Source organism: Lynx canadensis, chromosome B3 (genome assembly GCF_007474595.2).
Source record: "Lynx canadensis isolate LIC74 chromosome B3, mLynCan4.pri.v2, whole genome shotgun sequence".
Taxonomy (NCBI): Eukaryota; Metazoa; Chordata; class Mammalia; order Carnivora; family Felidae; genus Lynx; species Lynx canadensis.
Genome location: NC_044308.2, coordinates 19154666 through 19176358, shown reverse-complemented (window position 1 = coordinate 19176358; position 21693 = coordinate 19154666). Strand labels below are relative to the sequence as shown.

At 52.7% G+C, this 21693-nt stretch overlaps 1 protein-coding gene across 2 annotated transcripts in view; it reads left to right on the top strand.

Moving 5' to 3' along the window:
* The window catches only part of PCSK6 (proprotein convertase subtilisin/kexin type 6), a 193216-nt gene extending 171993 nt beyond the window's left edge, over nt 1-21223 (top strand). For both annotated transcript variants that reach the window (XM_030317512.1, XM_030317511.1), the window contains 7 exons: nt 1299-1401; nt 2360-2556; nt 4220-4307; nt 7823-7926; nt 13262-13391; nt 17984-18096; nt 19798-21223. In XM_030317512.1, coding sequence (XP_030173372.1) covers nt 1299-1401; nt 2360-2556; nt 4220-4307; nt 7823-7926; nt 13262-13391; nt 17984-18096; nt 19798-19895 — 833 coding nt within the window. In that variant the 3' untranslated portion in view covers nt 19896-21223. The remainder of the gene's footprint in view (nt 1-1298; nt 1402-2359; nt 2557-4219; nt 4308-7822; nt 7927-13261; nt 13392-17983; nt 18097-19797) is intronic.
* The last annotated feature ends 470 nt before the right edge of the window (nt 21224-21693 follow it).

The following is a 21693-nucleotide window of genomic DNA, read 5'->3' as shown; positions in this document are numbered from 1 at the left end:
TAAACCGGGTCTAACACTAGGAAGGTCCGCAGGCCCTTTAAGGACGAATGAAGAGGGCTTTGTGTACCTCAGCAAAGACCCATTGTGGGCAACAGAGAATGGGGACTTTTGTCTGTGCCTGCATCCCCATGAAATGCTGGTGGCCAGCAAATCACCTCTTCTTTGCTTCTGAACTCACTCCCCACCCCTTCCAACAACTCAAACCTTACAGAAGGCTTTTTTCTTCTAAAGACTCCAAAGCCTTTGTAATACCCCTCTGGGCACCTCCCCACATGGGGCAGTTTTCTGGAACCATTGCCCAGAGTAGGAGGGTGAGGGACGAGGCGGGCAGGCGGTCCCACCATAGTGCTGGTCTTCAGCATGATGTGGTCATGTCCTTCAGGCCAGGTGAAGGGGACATCTGTGGACCTGCCCCACCCCGGCCTGAGGGCACTAGACATTTCTAACTGGGCTCATCTGTGTGGCCCACCTGCAGGGCAGACCACCTGCAAGAGTGAGGCTTGCTAGAGTCCACTGAGCTCCCTACATTTCTCTCCGACACTTTTCCAACAACACACAGGCCCCCAGAGTCAGAATTTGGGGATGGCAGGGGACTTGGAGGAGAGGGAGGGAAGCAGAAAGGTTTGCAGAGAAAGGCCCAGCCCAACCCAGGCCCACCCAGGGGCAGCCCCACCCAGACCAGCTCCACCCAGGGACAGCCCCACCCAGCTCAGCCCTGCCCAGGAACAGCCCAGCCCAGCTCAGCCCCGCCCCGGGACAGCCCCACACAGCGGTCCTGGGCTTGCAGATCCATCCTATTCCCACCAGTGCATGTAGTGAATCGTCTCTCCCATCCTTTCCATGATCCTCACCGCTTGGCAGCAGTTTCCCTGATGCCTTTGATGCCCCATATTGCCTTGCTTTGTCCTTCACGTCAGGAATCTAGAGAGATGGCTGGTGCAGCATCATGACCCTGTTGCAGAGGAATGCCCCGAAGAAGGCACCACCAGCCTCTCTCCTGGTATCTCACAGTGCTCGTCTTTTTGTGGGTCTGGGTCCCCACCTACCGCTGGCTGTTTTCCTTCTCAGGCTGCCCCATTTGAGAGCTAGGCTCAGCTCTCAGCCGTAGCCAGATTGCCATGGGGGTGGGCACTCTGTCCAGCTGAGGTCCTGCCGTCCAGCCCCAGCAGATCCACCACTCTCTAGGGAAGCTAATCCCGACCCACCTAGGCTGTGACAACCTGACTCAGGGTCTTAGGGGACTGCATTTGGTTGACAAAGCATCTCTCTGGGTGAAAGGAAATGCTTATGTCTTTAAGGTGTGTGCCATCCGGAGTGTGGTGACAAAGGCTGTGATGGCCCCAATGCAGACCAGTGCTTGAACTGTGTCCACTTCAGCCTGGGGAGTGCCAAGACCAGCAGGTAATGGGCTGGGACTTCTGATCACATGTCCTGGAGTTCCTCGGCATACCGCTAAGGTGACCTGATTCAAGCTGTCTCAGCCCCCGGCAGCCTAGTACCCTACTTATGAATCAATGTAAAACCCCAAAAAGGAAATCACATTGAGGTTTACTGCTTTGGAATTTCGTACGTATTAGTAACTTCGGGTCCTCATCACAAAGTAATTCATGAAATCAGAAGCTGTGTCATTGTGGTATCTGTGCTTATAAACCGTTTTGTACCCATTTTGTTAAACAAAGATTGGTCAGACTGAGCATCCCAAGACTGACCACTTGGGAACTATAGACAAATGCCATGTTAGAGGCCAGCACTGTTCTGAAAGTCAGCCCTGTGGGCCGCGCCTGGAGAGCTCCCAGCCCAGGTGTCCAGTCAGCGGTGCAACCACACAAGGTGGGACACATGGCCACCAGGGGCCCCAGCAATGGTGCAGCCATGCAGGGCTGCGGGCGTGTCTCTCCTGGTGTGCTTGAGCTCCCAGACACAGCCACATGTGCCCTGCACAGTACACAGGCAGCCAGCCTGATGCCTTTATGCACTGTCCAGTGAGTCTAGCTCTCGAAGGGCACCATCGGTGACATTCTGGCAGAGCTCAAAATTCCAAAAGTCGAATACCATCATCCAGGTGCCACTGAGACTTTGAAACAAAGGATTCCTGGGTTCTTGTCCAAGTCCTGGATCCTCTCCTGGGTACTTAGGAATCTCTCAGCTGTGTTCACCAGGATGATGGGCATTAATGGTTTAACCTTCACCCCCAGGCCTTGGCTCCCTGAAAGTTTTGCTAAGCTGGGGGTGCAGAGGGGTGGCTGGGATTTGCTCCCCACCTAGCTATCCTGCCTCAGCAGGACCTGGCGGTGCTGCAGGCTCCAAGGGCCATGCGGGGCTGAGTTGCAAAGGCCCTCTGTGGCTTCTGCTCCCACAGGAAATGCGTGAACACGTGCCCTCCAGGCTACTTTGGGGACACAGCAGCGAGACGCTGTCGCCGGTGCTACAAGGGGTGTGAGACCTGCTCGGGCAGGAGCCCAACCCAGTGCCTGTCCTGCCGCCGTGGGTTCTATCACAATCAGGAGATGAACACCTGTGTGACATTCTGTCCTGCCGGATTTTATGCCGATGAAAGTAAGTGCATGTCTGTGTGCGTAGAAGTGATGAGTCAGTCCCTCTCCCCCTCCCCTCACCCCTGCTCAGGGCTGGGGTCCCTTCTCCTGGGAGAATTTTCCCAGGGAATCCAGCACCAGCTTATGGACTGGGTAGTCAAAATTGGGGGAAAGCCCCTCCTCGGAAGAACTGCTGAGCTGAAATCAGGATTCAAGTTTGGGCAGAAGGTTTTCAGTCCTCCAAAAACCCAGAGGAGCCTACTGGCCAGTGTTAATTGGGCCCAGAAGAAATGGGTTAGTCTTGGTGGCCCATTTTACAGGTAGTGACCACACCCCTAAGAGGTGGGGGTGCTCTCCTGGTCTTGAGGATGGGGAAACAAAGCTGAGAGGTGGCAAAACGCTCACAGCTAGTAATGGCACAGGTGGAACTTGAACTCAGCAGTGAGTGGGGGTGCTCTCCTGGTCTTGCAGATGGGTGGGGGGGATCTGGGGCTCGTGACCCATGCCAGTGTGTCACCAACTCACCTTGCCCCAGAAGAGACAAAAGACAGGGTCTGGGTTAAATTGATGGAGGATAGTCCTCAAGTTCAAAGAAGCTACTGTTTTGACATTGGCAATTTGCAGGTGGAAGCCTTCCCACAGAGGCCCTTGCCAGGCAGGAGGGTTCATTGATCCAGCCTGTGACGGCATTAGTGTTCCTCCTATGGAGAAGGAGCCAGGAAATCTTTAAAGACAAATAAAGCCATCGAATAACCAGAATCTCTTTAGAGGAAAAACAAATAGTCTTGCAAGATGTGTTTCACAGCCTTTACAAACACCTGCCCTGGGCTGCCAGCCAGACCTGCTTTCAGGGTGGAGTTTCCTTCATCCCCACCCTGCTTCCAAGACAAGAATCAGCCACCCTTACTGACCCAGCATCTCCCCTGAACACCTGCTGCTGCTGCGCGTGCACACGTGCGTGCGTGCGTGCGTGTGTGTGTGTGTCTGAGTGAGTGTGTAATACCACGTGCGGGGCCCTGAGGAGGAGGCACAGAGGGCAGCAAGCAGCCCTTAGTGTCCAGGCACAACGCCAGGTGGCGTTGATGAGATAGATGCCAAAGGGAAAGACCAGATAATAACTTAGGGAAAAGCACATGGGAGTCATGGAGACCCAGCGTTTCCCCAGGAGGTGGGATGGGCATCGTAGATTTATTTCTTGGTGTACGTAACTGCCAAGTTTCAATAAAGTCCCCTGTGAAGGCACCAGCAGGGCTCCCAGGCCTCTTCAGGCTCCATCCTGTCACTTTCTTATATATATACATAGATATAGATATAGATATAGATATAGATATAGATATAGATATATAAAGACTGGCACCTAATTAATTTCAAGCTTGGTCAGCCAGGAACTGGCTCTAGTCCTTGTTGAAATAAACAGAAGCAGACAATGTCTCCTCTGCCAAGGGCCCACTCCAAAGCCTCAGAATGGTGTAAGGACTTTAATTTACTCCAGAAAGGAGAGGTGAGAGGCCTCTGATCCCACACCTGGGCCTGCCCTGGCTATTTTATTACTCCATCATCCCTCCTGGAAGCTGACACCGGTGACGAGCTATGCCAGCAACCCTGCTTTGAAATGCCAGAGTCGTCTTTGCCCAGATTCGATTCACATCTATTTTTCTCCTTTTCTTCTCCTCATTTTTCTCCAGGTCAGAAAAATTGCCTTAAATGCCACCCAAGCTGTAGGAAGTGTGTTGATGAACCAGAGAAATGTACTGTCTGTAAAGAAGGATTCAGGTAAAACCCTCCCTTCAAACCTGAAGAATGGCAAAGGGTTTATGCTGTTTTTCGTTTTCTTGGTTTACCAAGTTTGGGCAACTTTTTCTGAAAAGCAGAGGCCCAAAGCCTTTCAGGGTGAAGATTCTGAGTCTGTAGAAATCAGAATTCCACTTGGAGATTGATGTTTAAAATAGGAAGTTAGAAGACAGGCAAGGCAAAATCTCTATCCTTTATGCTGCACTGGGGAACTGATAAACACAGGAATCGATGCTACCGTAAAAAGCAGGGCTGGCTGCTGGAAAGGTGAGATTCTAACAGCGCTCCCGTTTTTAGGCACCAGTAACACCACCTACTCCCCCCCCGGCCCCCCCCCCCCCCGTGTCCCTCCTGTCCACGTGAGGGGAGGTGGGGCATTGGGAAGCCCAGCCTCCCTCCTCTCCGTCCTCTGCCTTCTCTCTCTTCTTTTCCAGCTCAGATACCTCCTTCCAGCTCTGGGAGCTTGCTGCCTGGGAATGCTCTTTAGATTCCTGGTGTTCCCTGTCCCACCAAGCTCAGTACACATCTGCTTTAAAAACCTTTTACTGGGTTAAGGATTTTTATTAGAATACTTGGGAATGTTTGTGTAGCCCATTTAATGCAACTAAATTGCATTTAATGCAAAAGCAAATATATATTACCTGTTCCTCTAAGTTACCGTTTAGAGCTTAGGAAACGTTCTATTCGAAACTACCTTCTCTGAACGTTGCCATAGTCCAGGGACTAGAGCCAGGGTCTACATATTAAGGAAGAAATGGAAGGGTCAGTGAGAGCAGCGCTCCCCCCCCCCACCCCGCACCCCCGCTGCAGTGTGAGCAAGGAAATTCCCAGGATTCTTGTTAAAATGCAGGTCCTGGGGGTTCCTGGGTGGCTCAACCAGTTAAGCATCCCACCCTTGAATTCAGCTCAGGTCGTGATCTCACAGTTTGTGACATCGAGCCCTGCATTGGACTCTGGGCCAACAGCTCAGAGCCCGCTTGGGATTCTGTCTCCCTCTCTGCCCCTCCTCCCCAACCCTCTCTCTCACAACTAAATAAAAGCATTTTTTTTTTAAAAATGCAGACCCTGGTCCAGCAGCTCTGGGCAGGCTCCCAAATGATGAGATGCTGCTGGTCCAGGTGAGAACGGCCCGTGCATGGTGAGGTACCAGAGGGTCTGCAGCCCCCCTACCCCACCCCAGCCTCCCTTCCACCCAGTTCCAGCCAGGGCTGGAGTTCACCAGTAGAGGTGGAATGCCTTTGGAGTAGGTTGTGATGAAAACCTGTAACAAGCGCTGTTCCAGGTGTTTTCACCAATATTGCCTCATTTAAATCCTCACAGCAATCTGTGACCGTGATATTACTGCTCCCATTTACTCACTGGGGAGAGAAACTGTCTCCCCAGGGAGCGTGGTGTCGCTGCTTTCATGAGGTTCCCCTGAGCCCGCCCTTCTCTGCCAGCTCAGAGAGAAGAAGATCAGGAGAGAAGAGGGCCCACCGCCCAAGCACCCAGGAGTCTGGGAAAAGAAAAGGAAGCAGGACCCATCAGAGTCACACATCACGCCTGCGGTCATTTAAACCCATTAGGTGGACAAGGCAGGATCAACAGTTAAAGGATGATGTGGTCAAGGAAGTAGGTCCCCAAGGGGAAAGGAGGCATTGAGCTGATGGCCACAGCAGGTGGCCTGGGACGGGAAGCTGTGATGGCACCTTTCACCTGGGCTCCCAAACCCCAGTCTGGTGACTTCAGGTGTCGGGAGCAGGGGGAGGCTCTGTGGTTCCAACTCACTGTAGCCTGTTTCCCACCCTGGAAGCACTGGTGAGTCCCAGGGAGCTGGTTTCTGTGTCGTGTGGGTCCAGTGGGAGAAAGGAGGTCAGCTGCTCAGGTCAGGAATAGTGTCACAGACAGAAAATGCCTGTCAGGCAGAAGCCACACAGCCGGACGCAGCGGTTCCAGCCACGACAAGCATTCAGAGAGACACAGAAACTCGGAAAACATCGTCAGCCATAATCCACAGAAAGCTTCCTTTTATTGCCCAATATCCTTTTAAGCTGTGGCTTCAAATCATCGCTGTCACGTTAAAGCAGTGAGAGCAGCCGAGCCGCTGACGCGCAGCCATCCATCTCTTTAGGGGGATAAACGCAGGAAGGGTTCGAGGGGGAACATCAGTTATCGAAGACTTGATTTAACTGCCAGTCTCGGTGGCCCCGGAGCCATGATGAGGAGGAGCCCTGGGCGGGCAGCCACCATCGATGAGAAGAAGCTTTCGGACCCACCGACCTCTCCCCACTAAACGCAGGATTCTCTGGATCTTGCAGACACACTTTCCGTGTGTCTAGTGGCAGACAGCTTACAACATGTGCCTCCAACGCTGTAATCTTGCACGCGGAAGCAATCACCGTAGCAGACACACCCCTGTGTGCCAGAATACCATTGCAGTGATTCACTAGTATTTGCTCACTGAGTCCTCAAAACAACCTTACAATGCGGGAGCCGTGATTGTCCCAGCGGACAGGAAAGGAGACAGGTGCAGAGAGGTTAGCCGGCTGGCCTGGGATCAGGGTTGCACAGCTAGGAAGTGCCAGAGGCAGGATCCTGGAGCGGGCAGTCCAGCCCCAGAGACCACTCTAGAATCCACACACTCAGCTGCATGGGCAAGAGAGGTGAGGGCAGGTGCCCACCAGGTGAGACAGGAAGGCAGGAACCACGTCAGGCAGGGCATGTGAGGCTCCAGGGGTGAATTTTATTTCAAGGTCATTGTGAAGCACCGAAGGTTTCAAGCAAGGCAGAGGCAGCAGTGGGTCCAGCTTTTGGGATCTGTCCTGCCACTGCCACCCCAGCTCACATATCATAAATGCTAACACTTTGCCGAAGGCTTGGGCCAGCCAGCCTGCCACCAGGGGTAACCTACACGTGCTCCATTTCTCCTCTTGAGGTTTGGTTTCGAGTTTGATTCATGTCAATGAAAAGAAGTCATCACAGCCCAAGAGAGCCTGAGAACTTGGCCTCCTGCACCAGGACCAAGTCCACAGGGATCTGAGGATGAAGCCTGGGGCTGCTGGCCACCTGGGCACAGAGGCTTTGCTCCCAGGGCCAGGGCATCCCTTCCTGGGGCCCTCCAGCTGGCTGCAGGACTCCTTTTCCTGCTTTCATTAGCTTGGAACCTCAAGTGACACAAAGAGCAACTTCCTTTGCCTTTTATGAAAGGCAATTAAGGGCAAATCATAATTTAAAAAAATTTTTTTTATGTTTATTTATTTTTGAGAGATAGAGAGGGAGCATAAGCAGGGGAGGGGCAGAGAGAAGGAGACACAGAGTCCAAAGCAGGCTCCAGGCTCTGAGCTGTCAGCACAGAGCCCGATGTGGGGCTCGAACCCACAAACTGTGAGATCATGACCTGAACCAAAGGACGCTCAACTGACTGAGCCACCCAGGCACCCCAGGGGCAAATCATAATTTGATTAGAATTTTGAAAGAGATATGAAAACATGGCTTTTTTTTTTTTTTTTTTCCAACAGCTTTGCACGGGGCAGCTGCATTCCAGACTGTGAGCCGGGCACCTACTTTGATTCCGAGCTGATCAAATGTGGGGAGTGCCATCACAGCTGCCAAACCTGCGTGGGTGAGTTCATCGCCTGCAGAGGCGTTGGCTTCATGACGCCAGACACTTAGAACCTGGGTCACTGACTGTAGGCTAATGGTCTTGAAGCTCAGGAAGGCCCTGGGGGAGGGGGGGGGCGGGGGGAGGGAGCAAGGGGAGGGAGTGTGGGATTCATGGGGAACAGACTTTCATGGGGAACAGACTTTCAGTCTGGGAAGATGAAAACGTTTTGGAGATGGATGGGTGGTTGCATGACCGTGTGAATATATATCTTTTTAATTTTTAAAATGTTTATTCATTTTTGAGAGAGAGAGAGACGGAGAGAGACAGAGCATGAGCAGGGGAAGGGCAAAGAGAGAGGGAGACCCAGAATCTGAAGCAGGCTCCAGGCTCTGAGCTGTCAGCACAGAGCCTGAATCAGGGCTCGATCTCATGAGCTGAGCCGTGAGATCATGACCTGAGCCAAAGTCGAATGCTTAAACCGACTGAGCCACCCAGGCGCCCCCTGTATTTAATGCCCCTGAACCGGACACTTAAAACTGGTTATACGGTCCATTTTATGTGATGTTCCTTTCATCACAATTTTACAAATTCAAAATAAGGAAAAACCATAAGGCCTCACTTTCCATGAGCAGTCTGGGCTTCCCTGCATTAGAAGCGCAGCCAGGCAGCGGATGCTGTCAGTTGCGTAGGGAAGCTAATCACTCCCGCGGAAAAGGCACTGCCTGAGACACAAGCTATAAAGATGCAGAGAGACGGGGGCTGATTGTGGTGGTAAAGGGAAGAAGGCGTTTTAAAACACAGCCTTCTTTCTTTGTACCCATCTTTAGTTCACTTCGAACATTTTATTCAAAGAGAAAGACTTCTATAAACAATTTTATGTGTATTATAATTCCCCACGAAGATGATAGCACAGATGTCTTCCAGGCACAGTTTTTACGCACAACAGCAGAGAATGCGCTCATTTTATTGGGTTTCCGGTGACAGAGTTATTCGCCCTAGACGGTGAAGTGCATTGTGAGTTTGTGGGCTCAGATACATTTCGGGAACAGTCTTCTCCTCTTGACTCACCTTCCCTACCCGGCACCTGACAGGGACAGCACAGCCGTCGCCATATGGCCATGTGAGCCCCGGGTGGCCACGGCTGTGCTTTCCGGGAGTGGACGTGCCAGAGAAAGCAGGGCTGTGGCCAAGGCCGGAGCCCCCAAATCCTGCAAGAGATGTGCCTTCCCAGGACACGTCCCTCCTGGGACAAACCCCAAAGGAGCGAGAGCTCGACGTTTGGAAGCCTTCTCAGCTGCTGACAGCTGAGCTCTTTTTTCTAGCCATTTGCCCGGTTAATTTTTTGCTGTCATTTTTATTCTTTGTTTCTTTGTCTCCTTGTTTAGCCCAGGTTGATTAAGGAGCATCACCGATGTTCCTTATTTAAATTTCATAGCTGCTCAAATCCATAAAATTCGGATATGTGCCTTTACAACGCTTTAGATTTCAATAATTCAATTTACTTTTCTTCCTCCGCATCCCCAGACTGCTGGTTGGCAAACTGCTTGAAGGAGTTGCTCCCTAGTTTTCTCCTCTCAACCCAGTGATTCCTCTGTCACTTCGGGCATGTCACTCTATGAAGTCTGAGGCCATCTGGGGGGTCTTCCTTCCTCCATGTGCCTGCCTGCCTGGGTTCTTTCTAGGCTCCTGAGATGCATGCATCCACTCCCTGGCAGCTGCTGGGGAGAGGACCCCGTTTCTCTGCTCTGAGTTGCCTGGAGGATTTTTTGTTCCGTGTCAAATGTGAGTCTGTGTCAGAAATAGCTGTTCTCAGCTGCCAGCTCCCCACGCCCTTGAGGCCCAGGCCCACCTCGCCTTCCCATCCCTGCTCCCACTCAGTGGTTGCTGCTTCTCCTCTCCTGGATGTGGGCCTGGGCATGGTCATGGGCAGGGTTGTGGTCAGACACAAGTGCAGGGTGAGGCACGGTGGCCTCTGTCCCCACCCTGGGCTGGCAGTGCCCCAGGGCATTTGATGGGCCACTGGATGGGAACAAGCCTCTTGCCCATTCCCAGTCCAGACACCCAGAGTCTTGACACAGAGGCATGTGACCCCTTGGGGTTGCCCAACAGCTGTGGGTTGGTGCAGGGGACCCATGGGACAGGGAGGTGCCTGGCTGAACTTGTCCCCGGCTGGGACATGACACACTGGTCAGCACTGGGCAGCTGGTAGAACATATGCGAGACGAGTTGAAGGGTGGTGCCCCAGGTCCCCGTGAGAGTCAGCCCTCACCCACTGTAGCCTCCTCAGGCCTCTAACTAACGGAGAGAGGCTCGAAATGGCAGATAAAAAGCACCATGACAGCTGGAGAGAGAGATTGCAGAAGCAAGAAAAGCACTTTATATCTTAGTACCCTTAATGGCACATTTCTCCTGCATTTTGAACAAGGACTCCGTGTGTTCACTTTGTAGTAGGGCCCCACACGTGACGGATTGGGTCCCGTATAAGCAAACCCCATTTTGCTATTATTGTTATGATCTGTGGGTGCTTTTCAAGCATCTGAGGCCTGCAAAGACTGGTGACTTAATGGGATCCTTAAGAGACTTCTGGTTATAAAGTTCATAGTTTGTGGTAATTGTGAAAATAGTTTGTCCTGAAAATGTGTGTTTAACCAGCTTCTTTTATTGCAGCAAAATATCCATAACATAAAATTTACCGTCTTAACCATTTTTAAGTGAACACTTCAGTGGCATTAAGTACAGTCACATTGTACCTTACCACCATCCGTCTCCAGAACTTTCCCATCTAACCCAGCTGGGTGTTTCACCAGCTTTGAAGTTTAGCAAATTGGACATTAAACTAAGTACACTTGACCCTTGAACAATATAGGTTTGAACTGCACGGGTCCACTTGTACGTTGATTTTTTTCAATACATACAGTACAGTATATATACTTTGTCTTCTTTATGATTTTCTAAACATTTTCTTTTCTCTAGCTGACTTTATGGTAAGAATATAGCATATAATACATGTAACATACAAAATGTATGTTGACTGAGTGTTTGTGTTATCAGAAAGGCTTCTGGGGACGTCTGGGTGGCTCAGTTGGGTAAGCGTCCGACTCTTGATTTCAGCTCAGGTCATGAGCTTTTGGTTTGTGAGATTGAGCCCCACATTGGGCTCTGTGCTGAATGTGGAGCCTGCTTAAGACTCTCTCCCTTTCCCTCTGCCCCTTCCTAACTTATGTGCATGCACATACACGCATGTGCTCTCTGTCTCTCAAAAAAATAAAATAAAATAAAAAAGAGGGGCTCCTGGGTGGCTCAGTCAGTTGGGCGTCCAACTTCAGCTCAGGTCATGATCTCACAGTCCGTGGGTTTGAGCCCCGCATCGGGCTCTGTGCTGACAGCTCAGAGCCTGGAGCCTGCTTTGGATTCTGTGTCTCCCTCTCTCTGTGCCCCTCCCCTGCTCATGCTCTGTCTCTCTCTGTCTCAAAAATAAATAAAAACATTTAAAAAATTTAAACAAAAGAAAAAGAAAGACTTCTGGTCAATAGTAGACTACTAATAGTTAAGTTTTAGGAGAATCAAAATCCACATTTGGGAGAATGTGGATTTTCAACTTTGTGGGAGATTGGTGCCCCAACCCCTATGTTCGTCAAGGGCCAAGTGTACAAATATGAATGAGTGTTCTTTTGCACCACAGAAGCTCTTCAGGCATTAAGGACCCTAATAGCTGAGACAGAACGATGTGGGTAATAGGGTTCAGCAGAGGAGGCCCAAAGGGGACAGCCACAAGGACCACACAGCTCTGGAGGCCCAGGGCTTTCCAAGGGCCAAGTGGCCAATGCCAGATGCTCCTTGGAGATACATGATGGAGGGGTGGCCAAAGCACAAGACCAGTCTTCCATCTGGAATGACATAAACTGGGCAGAAACCCTACATGTTTGTGGGGCATTGCAGCGAAGGAAAGAGGACATCCCATGTGGAGACTACAAGTGGGTGGGCCATTGCTCATTATGGAGGCCCAGTGACCCCAAAGGGTTCCTGCTTCTGCCTCCCACTCACAATCCTGAATGAGCTCAGAATTTCCTTCCAGGTTGCAAGCTGTGGTTCTGAGAGATGGAACCAGCTACCAGAGCACCAAGCCTTGGGGCTGGTGGAACCACCCTGCATACCCCTGTCTTCAAGGGGATCTTCCCTTGACAAGGCCAAGAGGCCCCCTCTTAGTCCAGATGCTACTCCGGGAAGAGGGCCAGATATTACTGCTTTAGCTGCCAGGCCTCCATCTAAGACCACAGTGAAATTAAAGGAAGATGTTTAACAAGGGACTGTGATCACCATAAGCATCTGAGATGACTTCTTTCCCGTGTTCAACCCCCTAAGCTATCAGCCAGGGGCCACCTCGCTGCCTCTCTCTGATGTCCCATCAGGTGCTCCTCAGGGACATTTGGCACAGAGTAGCCTCCAGCCTGCTTGACGTTCAGTGGATGAATGAACAAATGGACAGGCAGACAGGCGGACACATGGACAGGTGGAGAGGTGAACAGCACTCTTTCTTCGTTCTAGACCAAAGTTTGCTGCAGGGTGATGAGTCCAAGCTGAGCTGAAGATTCTCCCTCCTGACTCTTGGTCCTTCATTCTGAGCTTTTGTCTCTTCAGGCCTCCATCCCCCACTCTATAAGCCCTTGGTTGTTTGTTCTCTGTGGTTGAAAATGTCCTGGTTGTCCACACCAAATACCTGTCAACACCATCCCCTGAAAATCTCTTCCTTCACTTTTCCCACATCTTACATGCTGTTCTGTCCAAAAGAAATACGCAAGCCACAAATGGGAGCCGCTGAACCAATTTTAAATTTCCTAGAGAAACAGGCAAAAATAAGTATAATAACATCTTATTTAACCCACTGTGTCTAAAATACTATCATCTCAACATATAATCAACATTGAAAAATGAACAAGGACTTTCTTATTCTGTTTTTATGCGAAGTGTTTGGAATCCAGTGTGTCTGTATTTTGCACTTGCAGTATGTCTCAGTTTGGTTCAGCCACATTTCAAGCGCTCCAAGCCACACGTGGCTACCTCTAGCAAAAAGAAGTGGGACCAAGGCTTGTTGGCAAGGAAGCATTTGGAATGGGGGCCATCAAACACAGCACGGGCAGTGGGAGGGGTGCTGGGCCTGGCTCATGCCTCCATGTCCCTCCCTGGGTGCAGGGAGGCCCGGTGCAGACACAGGGTGGGCACTTGGGAAACCTGGCTGTGGTGGTGGACAGGGGCATCCAAACAAGACCCCAGATCCCCAGGGCACCACGGCAGACCTGGAACATGGTAATGGGCAGGCATCCCTGACATCTGCTTCTGTCCCTGCACTCCTCAGGGCCCAGCAGAGAAGAATGTATTCACTGTGCAGCAAACTTCCACTTCCAAGACTGGAAATGTGTGCCAGCCTGTGGTGAAGGTTTCTACCCAGAGGAGATGCCAGGCTTGCCCCACAAAGTGTGCCGAAGGTACGCAATTCTTTCAGTCTTCCTGGCTCAGACCAAGATTGCTAGGGGATGGCATTGCCTGGGGCAGCAAGGGAGGAGCTGGAGGGCCAAGTCTGGTGGCCTCTTCCCTGGGCCTGGGGTAGGGTGCCACATCACACAGCTGCAGAGGGTGTGGGAGCTACGGTGGGGGTGCCAGACCCCATTTACAGAGGAGGGACCCCCTGTGGTTGGCGATTGCCAAGGTCACAAGTTCGTTGGTGGCTTTCATTCCTTGGTTCATTTAACAAGTGTCTGTTGTGTTCCAGGCACTCTAGCTGGGAGGGGGCAGGAAGCAGGATAACAAGGTGCCTGCCTGGCGGTACTCACATCACCACAGCAGACTCCATGGGAGCAACTCCCTGCTGCAGCCCAAGATGCACCCATGCTGGTAGTAACGAAGGAATCCATGTGTTGGGGATTTCTTTCATTTTAAATTAGAGAAAATTTAGGTACAGACAATGTCCTCATTCTAAAACCACTTGCCATGCAGTCAATGAACATATACTGTAACCCTTCTCATTCTCCTGTGTGTCCGCATGGTGTGCCATTCTTATTTGGTGGCTTCCAACCCAGTCTGGTTCTTTCTCTTTGTCATTGGACATGGGCAATGAAAGAAGTTTGCTTGGGTATCCTCTTGTCTTGCTGCTGAATAGTTACTGCCTTACACCAGGACTTCATAACCTAGATCCCAGGACAGGCAGGGCAGCCGATAATGAGGTGTTGGAAGGTGGCCTTGCTGATAATGATGGTGGGGGTGGGGGAGGGGCCTCCTTCTGAAACAGCCTCAAAACAAGGGAGCCCTGGGGGACCCTGTTAGAGCAGCCCTGTCTTCCAGGTCACAGCTGAGCCCACATTGGGGTTGCCTCCGCAGTCTGTGTTTGAACACTGCTCTGGGTTCTAATCTGTTCTCACAAAACCAGAAAACCCCACAGTTGCCCGAGAGAGACCACCAAATCCTTGCACTTTTTTGACTCACAAAAGAAGGTCCCCACAGGGGGTTATGTATCTGTGCAGGCATCAGCCCCCTCTTTTGAGCTGATTTGAAACAGGAAACTTGGCACCAGCCTTGTTGAGTTCTGTGGGGCCCTCGGATGGGTGTCTGAAGTGTTTCATTTGTACCAGCCCATTGGTTCAAGGGTGATTACACTAAGTACAGCAGCCAGGGAGCACATGGAATTAAACAGTGATACTCTCTTTCATTTAATGGTTATTGTTATTTATTTATTTTTTTGAGAGAGAGAGAGAGAGAGAGAGAGAGAGAGACAGAGAGACAGAGAGACAGAGAGACACAGAATCTGAAGCAGGTTCCAGGCTCTGAACTGTCAGCACAGAGCCCGACACAGGGCTTGAACTCACCGACTGCAAGATCATGACCTGAGCCAAAGTCAGACACTTAACTGACTGAGTCACCCAGACACCCCAGTGATAATCACTTGTGTTTGTCAGATGTCCAGGATCCCACAGGATGCTGGGCATCCCCATGAGTGTGGTAACCAGCCCCCCTGGTTTTTCTGGTAACCCAGAAACTATGGTGTCCCCAGCCCAGGAAGCAAGAGGTAGGCAGCCTCCTAAGCCCCTTCTCAACAGTGGGGGACAGCATCTTCCTGGGTGCTCACCTCCACAGGAGGGGAAGCTTCCAGTCCAGTGCTAGGGCTCCCACAGCAGATCTTGGAGATACACCCCTAGGAGGAGCCCTGCATAAGGCGTTGAGGTGGTGAAATGCCAGCCCTTCAGGAAGCTTCTGTCTTTCGAGTGCCCTGGCTCTGAAGATCCCTTTGATGTGGATCCCTCCTGAAGGAAGAATAGTCTTGGTCTGCTTGGTTGTGCAGGGCCTCTCCCCACTCAGGCAGCAGCAGCTTTTAGGGTTTGGCTTCCTCCAGGCCCCAGGATGCTGAGAAGCGCTGTGGCTGGCCCCTGCTGGTAGGCCTGGGGCAGCTCTGGGCCACACAGCCATATAGGGGGGCTTATGTGGAAAAGCCAGCCCAGAACATAGGCCTGCTGGGTTGGCAACCAGGATGCCAGGAAGACCAGTGAACCTGAGGCCCAAAGTGGAGAACAGTCCATGGTAAGGATCTCAAAAGAGGCCCTGGACACCCCCAAGGCTTAGTAAGAGAACCCAGAAGAGCGAGCAAGGACCTCTCTGGAGAGCAATTCAGTGGGGTACTTGCCTGAGGGGTAGCTAGCCCCTCAGGCCCCCAGTCTTCCCCACTGTTCTCTGCTTCCTTGGCCCCTCCTGGGTGCTCAGGAGGGCAGAGACTTCAGGCATTTCTTCTGCTGTATTCTGTGCCCACACTGGAGGATGTCAAGACTTGCTGTCTGACTCTCGCCTGGAACAGCCTGAAGGCAAAAGGAAGGCGAGGACACGTGGCCCGTGCAATAGAGCACGGAAAAGGGGCTGCGGTGCACATGCCTGTCCTTCCAGAGTCTGGCAGGGCAAAGTTGCCATGGTGTTTTGTGGGGAAGTGGGTGCCATAGAAAGTGACAGAACCAGAGGTGTTTTGAAAGCCCCCTGCCTGAGAGGGCTACCTGCGGGGCAGGTAATCCTGACAGAGAGGAGTCAAGAGGGTCTTTCAGAGAAGCAGGGACCTCAAGGCAGCTGGGGGTGGGGGTGCGGTGTTACCGGGGTGATGGGGGGCATCATCCTTCCCTGGGGGCGGCGTGATGCTGGATTCTCTCCCTGAGCTGGGGCCTCCAGATCTAAGCCCCGGCCCAGCTGACTCCTTGACCTGGGCCTTGTGACACCCTGAGCAGGGAGCAAGTCGGAGCCTGCCCAGGATTCCACCTGCAGACCTGGGAGATGGTGAATGAGACTGTTCTAAGCTGCTGGGTTTGTAGTAGCTTGTTACACAGCCATAGAAAACTGACTCACCTTCAGTGCCACTGGGGGCTGGCAGGGAGACCCCTGACATGGCCAGCTTATAACTGGAGAAGGTAAGCCATGCACAGGTGGCCCTCCACCTTAGCACGCTCCACCCAGGGTTTCATTGAAGCAGCCCTCAGCCAGGGCCTGGGAAAGCTGGCCCAGGGCCTTTGAAGCATCTTCATGAAACAGGCTAGGCCCTAGTTCCGGTCCCACAGGGGTGGTCTGTATAAGAAGCCAAGGGTTTCCAGGGGAAGTCATCCCTTGTGCTGTGGCGTCAAGGGTCTGTGGCTGGGCCACCAGAAGGTGCAGCAGGACACAGTCCAGACCTTAGTGGCTTCCCCAGAGTGCACAGAAACAGGGTCGCACATGGCAGGGCCCACTCTCCCTCCAGGTTGTAGGGCAGGGAGGTGTGGTGGGGGGGGCAAGCTCTTGCTACAGGAGGAGGAAGTCAGAAGAGCAAGTTTGCCTGTGGGATTTACACATTTATAAATATAGACTACGGGCCTGAACTCCAGTCTGGGGGCATCCTGCACTGGAAGAGCAGGCCGAGGGCATGACCCACCAGGGCTCCATGTAGTCAGAATCAATGGTGAAATGAGAACCCAGCGGATGGCTGCTTTGGAAAGAGGCCTATAGGAACCTTTGTTGATAGCATCTAGTCCCTGACTGGGAGGGTGGCATCTGTCCTAAGCAAAGAACTGGCCACACAGGGCAGATGCAGGAGCCATCTGAGCCAGGCTCCTGCCCTGGATGCCCCACCCGCCCTGCCTGAGCTCCACCTCTGGGGCCTGTTCCACCTGCAGCTGGCATCCGTGGGGAAGCCGGGTGGCAGACTGGAGCACTGGGAGACCCACTCACCAAAGTGGCCCCAGAAAAGGTGGCAGGTGCAGCCCCAGTCCGCACGTGGTCCGGAGGAGGTGAGGTGCACATTCAAGCCCCAGGGACGGGTTGGCAAGCTCTTCCTGTAGAGGGCCCCGTGGTGAGTAGTTTGGGCTTGGCTGGCCACATGGTCTCTGTCCCAGCTACTCAGTCCTGCCGCTGTGAAAGCAGCCACGGATGATACATAGATGAGCAGTGACTGCCTTCCAGTAAAACTGCTGGATGTGGCTTGAGGGCCACGGTGTGCCAACCCTCTCCTGAGGTCACGGTACTCTGCATTAGAAAGAGCCCTGGGTCCCATCTCAGGGCAAGAACTGAAGATCCTCACCTTGCCTGCCTGCCCTGGAGGGAGGCTGGCATCACCGCAAAGAAAACTCAGCCTCGTGGGCAACAGCAGTCCCCAGGCCAGCTCCAGGGTCGCTTTGCCACGCCCCTGTCCCTGCATCCCAACCCTGTAGCCATCAGAGCTGGGCAGATGCCCAAGGGTGCATGTGCTGATGCCGCGTGAGGAGCCACCTGGTGGCGGGGGTGGGGGGGGCGGGGCGGGGGGCACAGTATCCAAGAAGGTGTCCAGGTGAGCCACAGGGAGTCTCAGAGACCTGGGCCTGTCTGCCACTCCAGGCATGCTCCTGCTGACTTCACCCTCCCAGGGCAATAGTGCAGTCAGACAGGAGGTAGGATGTGCAGATGCTTGGCTGGGGTTTCAGGCCATCATGGTGGCCACAGCTGCAGGTGGAGACAGTGCAAGAGGGTAGGGGGGCTCCAGGAGGGGGCTCCTGGAGTGGCTGGGCCCATTCCCCAAGCAGCGTCATGAACCCGTGTCCTCCCACAGGTGTGACGAGAGCTGCCTGAGCTGTGAAGGCTCCAGCAGGAACTGTAGCAGGTGTAAGACGGGCTTCACGCTGCTGGGGACCACGTGCATCACCAACCATACGTGCAGCAACGGTGAGCACCAGTGAGGGAATGGGGGGATGTGAGTTACCCTCGGGGCTGCCCTTGGAGGAGCTCAGCTCACTGAGCTGAGAAGAAGAGAAGGAGAAGAGGCAGGAACAGTAGCCCTTCTGAATGGGTGTGCTGGCCCCAGTATCAGGGATGCCTCATAGCCTCCTACTGTCCCTTTGGGTCCCTCACATTGACCAGGGAGGCATCCTGGCCACCAAGCTACTGCCGGTCCATTTGCCAAGTGACTCTTAAAGCTGATTTTGTTCTGGTACCGTTCCCACTCTTGTGCCATAAGCCCGGTGGCCTGGGTGCCGTGAGTCCTGTTAAGAGAGGCCTGACCTTGGGGGTCGAAGCCAGGAGGCCTGGAGGGTGTCAGCCTCAGAGCCCAGAGTCGGGGCCCCCCAGGTCCCACAGGGAAGCCCCACATCTGCTGTGGGAGAGCCCTGGTTCTCTAGGCCCACTGGAGACCAGAATGAGCTGTGAAGACAGAAACTCTGAGGGAGACCAAAGACCAGCTTGGGGTTCCAGGCAGAGGACTCTGGCCCGGGGACCTGGTGCAGGAGTAGTGAGCCAGAAGACTCCATGCTCAGCGAGCCGCCGGGAGGAGCATCGCAGGCCAGCTCTGGGCACCTCAAACCGGTGTGCGGGGGAGAAAGCTGGTGGCCCCACGGCATCCCTGGGCTTGGAGCTGTAACTGGCCCTGCCATGGCAGAGCACAAACCAGCATGTCCTGCACACTTTAGTGTGGCCTCCTTGCCTTGGTGTTTGGTCTTTTTTTGTTTTTTCTTTTTGTTTTTTCTCTTTGGTTTGCAGAATTGTGTGCTTTCAGAGTAGGAAGCTCCCTCTGTAGGATGTCACCTACTCAGGTTATAGATACAGCCCAAGAAAGTGGGGCAGTCTCGGGAGGGGCTCCCAGGTCCCATCAAGGACGAGGCCTCTTCAAAAACTCAGCAGCCAACTGGGATGGGCTGGTCTCCATCCCTCCTCCCCTCCCCCTTTCCATTCGCCTTGACGACTGTCTCCCTCCCATCCCATTCAGTTTGGGGAGCCCCCTGGACACAAGAGCAGCCGCCAGACAGAACACAGCCACAGGACACAGACCTGTCCCAGACCTGCCCTCCTACCCTAGCCCCACCCCCCAGAGTCTTCCTACGAAGTCCTGCACCACCACAGTTGTCTGGGAAGATAGATGCACAGGAGCACTGAGGCCTGGCTGGTACAGCTGGCTTCATCCTCCACCCTGCCTCAGTTTCCCCCCATCCCCTATACCCAGCGTGAGCCCCTGCATGCTAGGTGCCACTTCTTTTTTTTTTTTTTTTTAATGTTTATGTATTTTTGAGAGAGCACAAGCGGAGGAGGGGCAGAGAGAGGGAGACAGAGGATCCGAGGTGGGCTCTGTGCTGACAGCAGCGAGCCCCATGTGGGGTTCGAACTCACGAACCTTGAGATCATGGCCAGAGCTTAAGTCGGACGCTCAACTGACTGAGCCACCCAGGCGCTCCCTAGGCCACATGTCCCCTCTGCCACACCAGGCTTGCCACATGTCCCAGGAAGACCGTGACAGCCACCCCGGCTGCCGCCCCCAGCTTCTTCCATGACCCTTGCCCAGCCCATCACTGGGGCCTGGTGAAATGGGATGGTTGGAACATGTCAGGCCCCGAAGTCTGACACATCCCTCCTTTCTCTTTCCTGGTGGGACCCCAGCTGACGAGATGTTCTGCGAGATGGTGAAGTCCAACCGGCTCTGTGAACGGAAGCTGTTCATTCAGTTCTGCTGCCGCACGTGCCTCCTGGCTGGGTAGGGGCACCCAGCCGACTGCAGGGGGCAGGGCCCCTCCTGTCCATCCGTCCGTCCGTTCAGCAGCCTTTCTCCAGACCGTCAGCCACAGCCTGTTTGGGGGGTGCCCTGCGTCTGACAGCTTTATCTCCCCAGGAGCAAGGTCCTTCTGCAGCATCTCTGAGCACCCAGCCCAGATGGGTGGTGGGCCATAAGGGGGTGTTCTTCAAACAGTGACAGGCTCTCAAACTCTGCTTGCTGGCTACATTCTTCTGGCAAACTTAAGATGGAAACACAAAGAATTCTGGGAATCCATAGCTCCAGCTTCGGGGCAGCCTCTGGGACCCTAAGTTTACTGAATCTTCAAGACCAAAGCAGAAAGGCAAGATGCTTGGCTTCACACACCACTCTTCTCCCCGTGCTTTTGTGCAGCCTCACAGTGAATCTCACCCACCAGGCCTGGGACATCCCCACGCATGATGCCCGGCCGAGCGCGCACCTACTCCCCCACCTGCCGCGGAGCAGCCTGGGGACGGTTTGGTCAGGCTGTAAATAAAATAGACTTGGGGGGCATAAAATATATGACCACTGGGGATGGAGCATCCATTCCTACACAGTCAGCTACTTCTGGAACTGCAGCGATGTCTTAGAACATCCCAGTTCCAAATCTGGACGGGAAGACCCTTTGTTTCTCTGCCGCACTGTCCCGTAGGTGAGCTGAGCGCCCCTTGTCACCACGTCTCTGGGAGCCTCCTGGCCCGAATGATCACCTCTACTTGATGCAGAGCCTTCTGGGGAGGGTCCCCAGGAAGCATCCCAGGGACCAGCCAAGAGGAGCCCCATTGACTAAGCAATTCCTCTTGCCAAAATGTAAACCCAACCCGTGAATCATTAATCTTATCACCGCCCATTTCGTGGAATTGCTTTTGAAATACACTTGGCCTCTGCTCTTCAGGAAACTTGTTCTTAAGGTAGATGCTCCTGTGTCTGTGTACTATGAGCCTAATGACACGGTTGGATTTATTTCTGCCAAACCTGTGTAGGCATTTTATAAGCTACATGTTCTAATTTTTACCGATGTTAATTATTTTGACAGATATTTCATATATTTTCATTGAAATGCACAGATATGCTTGATCAATTCCCTTTAATATGGGAGTGACATTTGCCTTAAATTTTTTCAAGCTTGTTCTCCATTTTGTCCTGCTCCCCTCTTTGACTATAATGCGTTTGCCTTGTCCCCAGGAGCTGGGGGAAACCCAGCTGTTTATTGAATCCACAACTTCAAAAAAGAAATCCACAGAGCAAATACAATGTTAACCCTAAGTTAATAAAAGAGTTAACATCCCATGACCAAGACGCCTGTATTTCTTTCCAAGACACAACGATTAAATGTAGGTGTTGACCAATGTGTGAAATGGCTTTCTTTGTGGTTTTGGGTCTATCTGATGTCATTAAGTAGAAGGTCTTTGAGCTTTAGCAAATGTTCATGTAACGATGTCATGGGGGAAATCCTAGAGCTCCAAGGTGTCCTTTGGTAACAGACCTTCTTCACGCCACAATAGCCTGGCTGGGTGGAGGGGCTTGGTGCAGGGATACCTGCCATCTATCGAGGGAGTGCCCTCCACAGTCTGGACTGCATGCCTCTTCACTTACAGCTGCCCAGTGTGACTTAATTAGGTCACAGCTTATCTTTCGAAGTGACTGAAATCCCTGCACCCATGGGTTTTGTGTTCCATAGGACTGTTACCATGGCCTCTCTTTGAGGTCAGAAGCTTGTACTTGTTGGGAATCCAGCAATTTTTTTTAACGTTTATTTATTT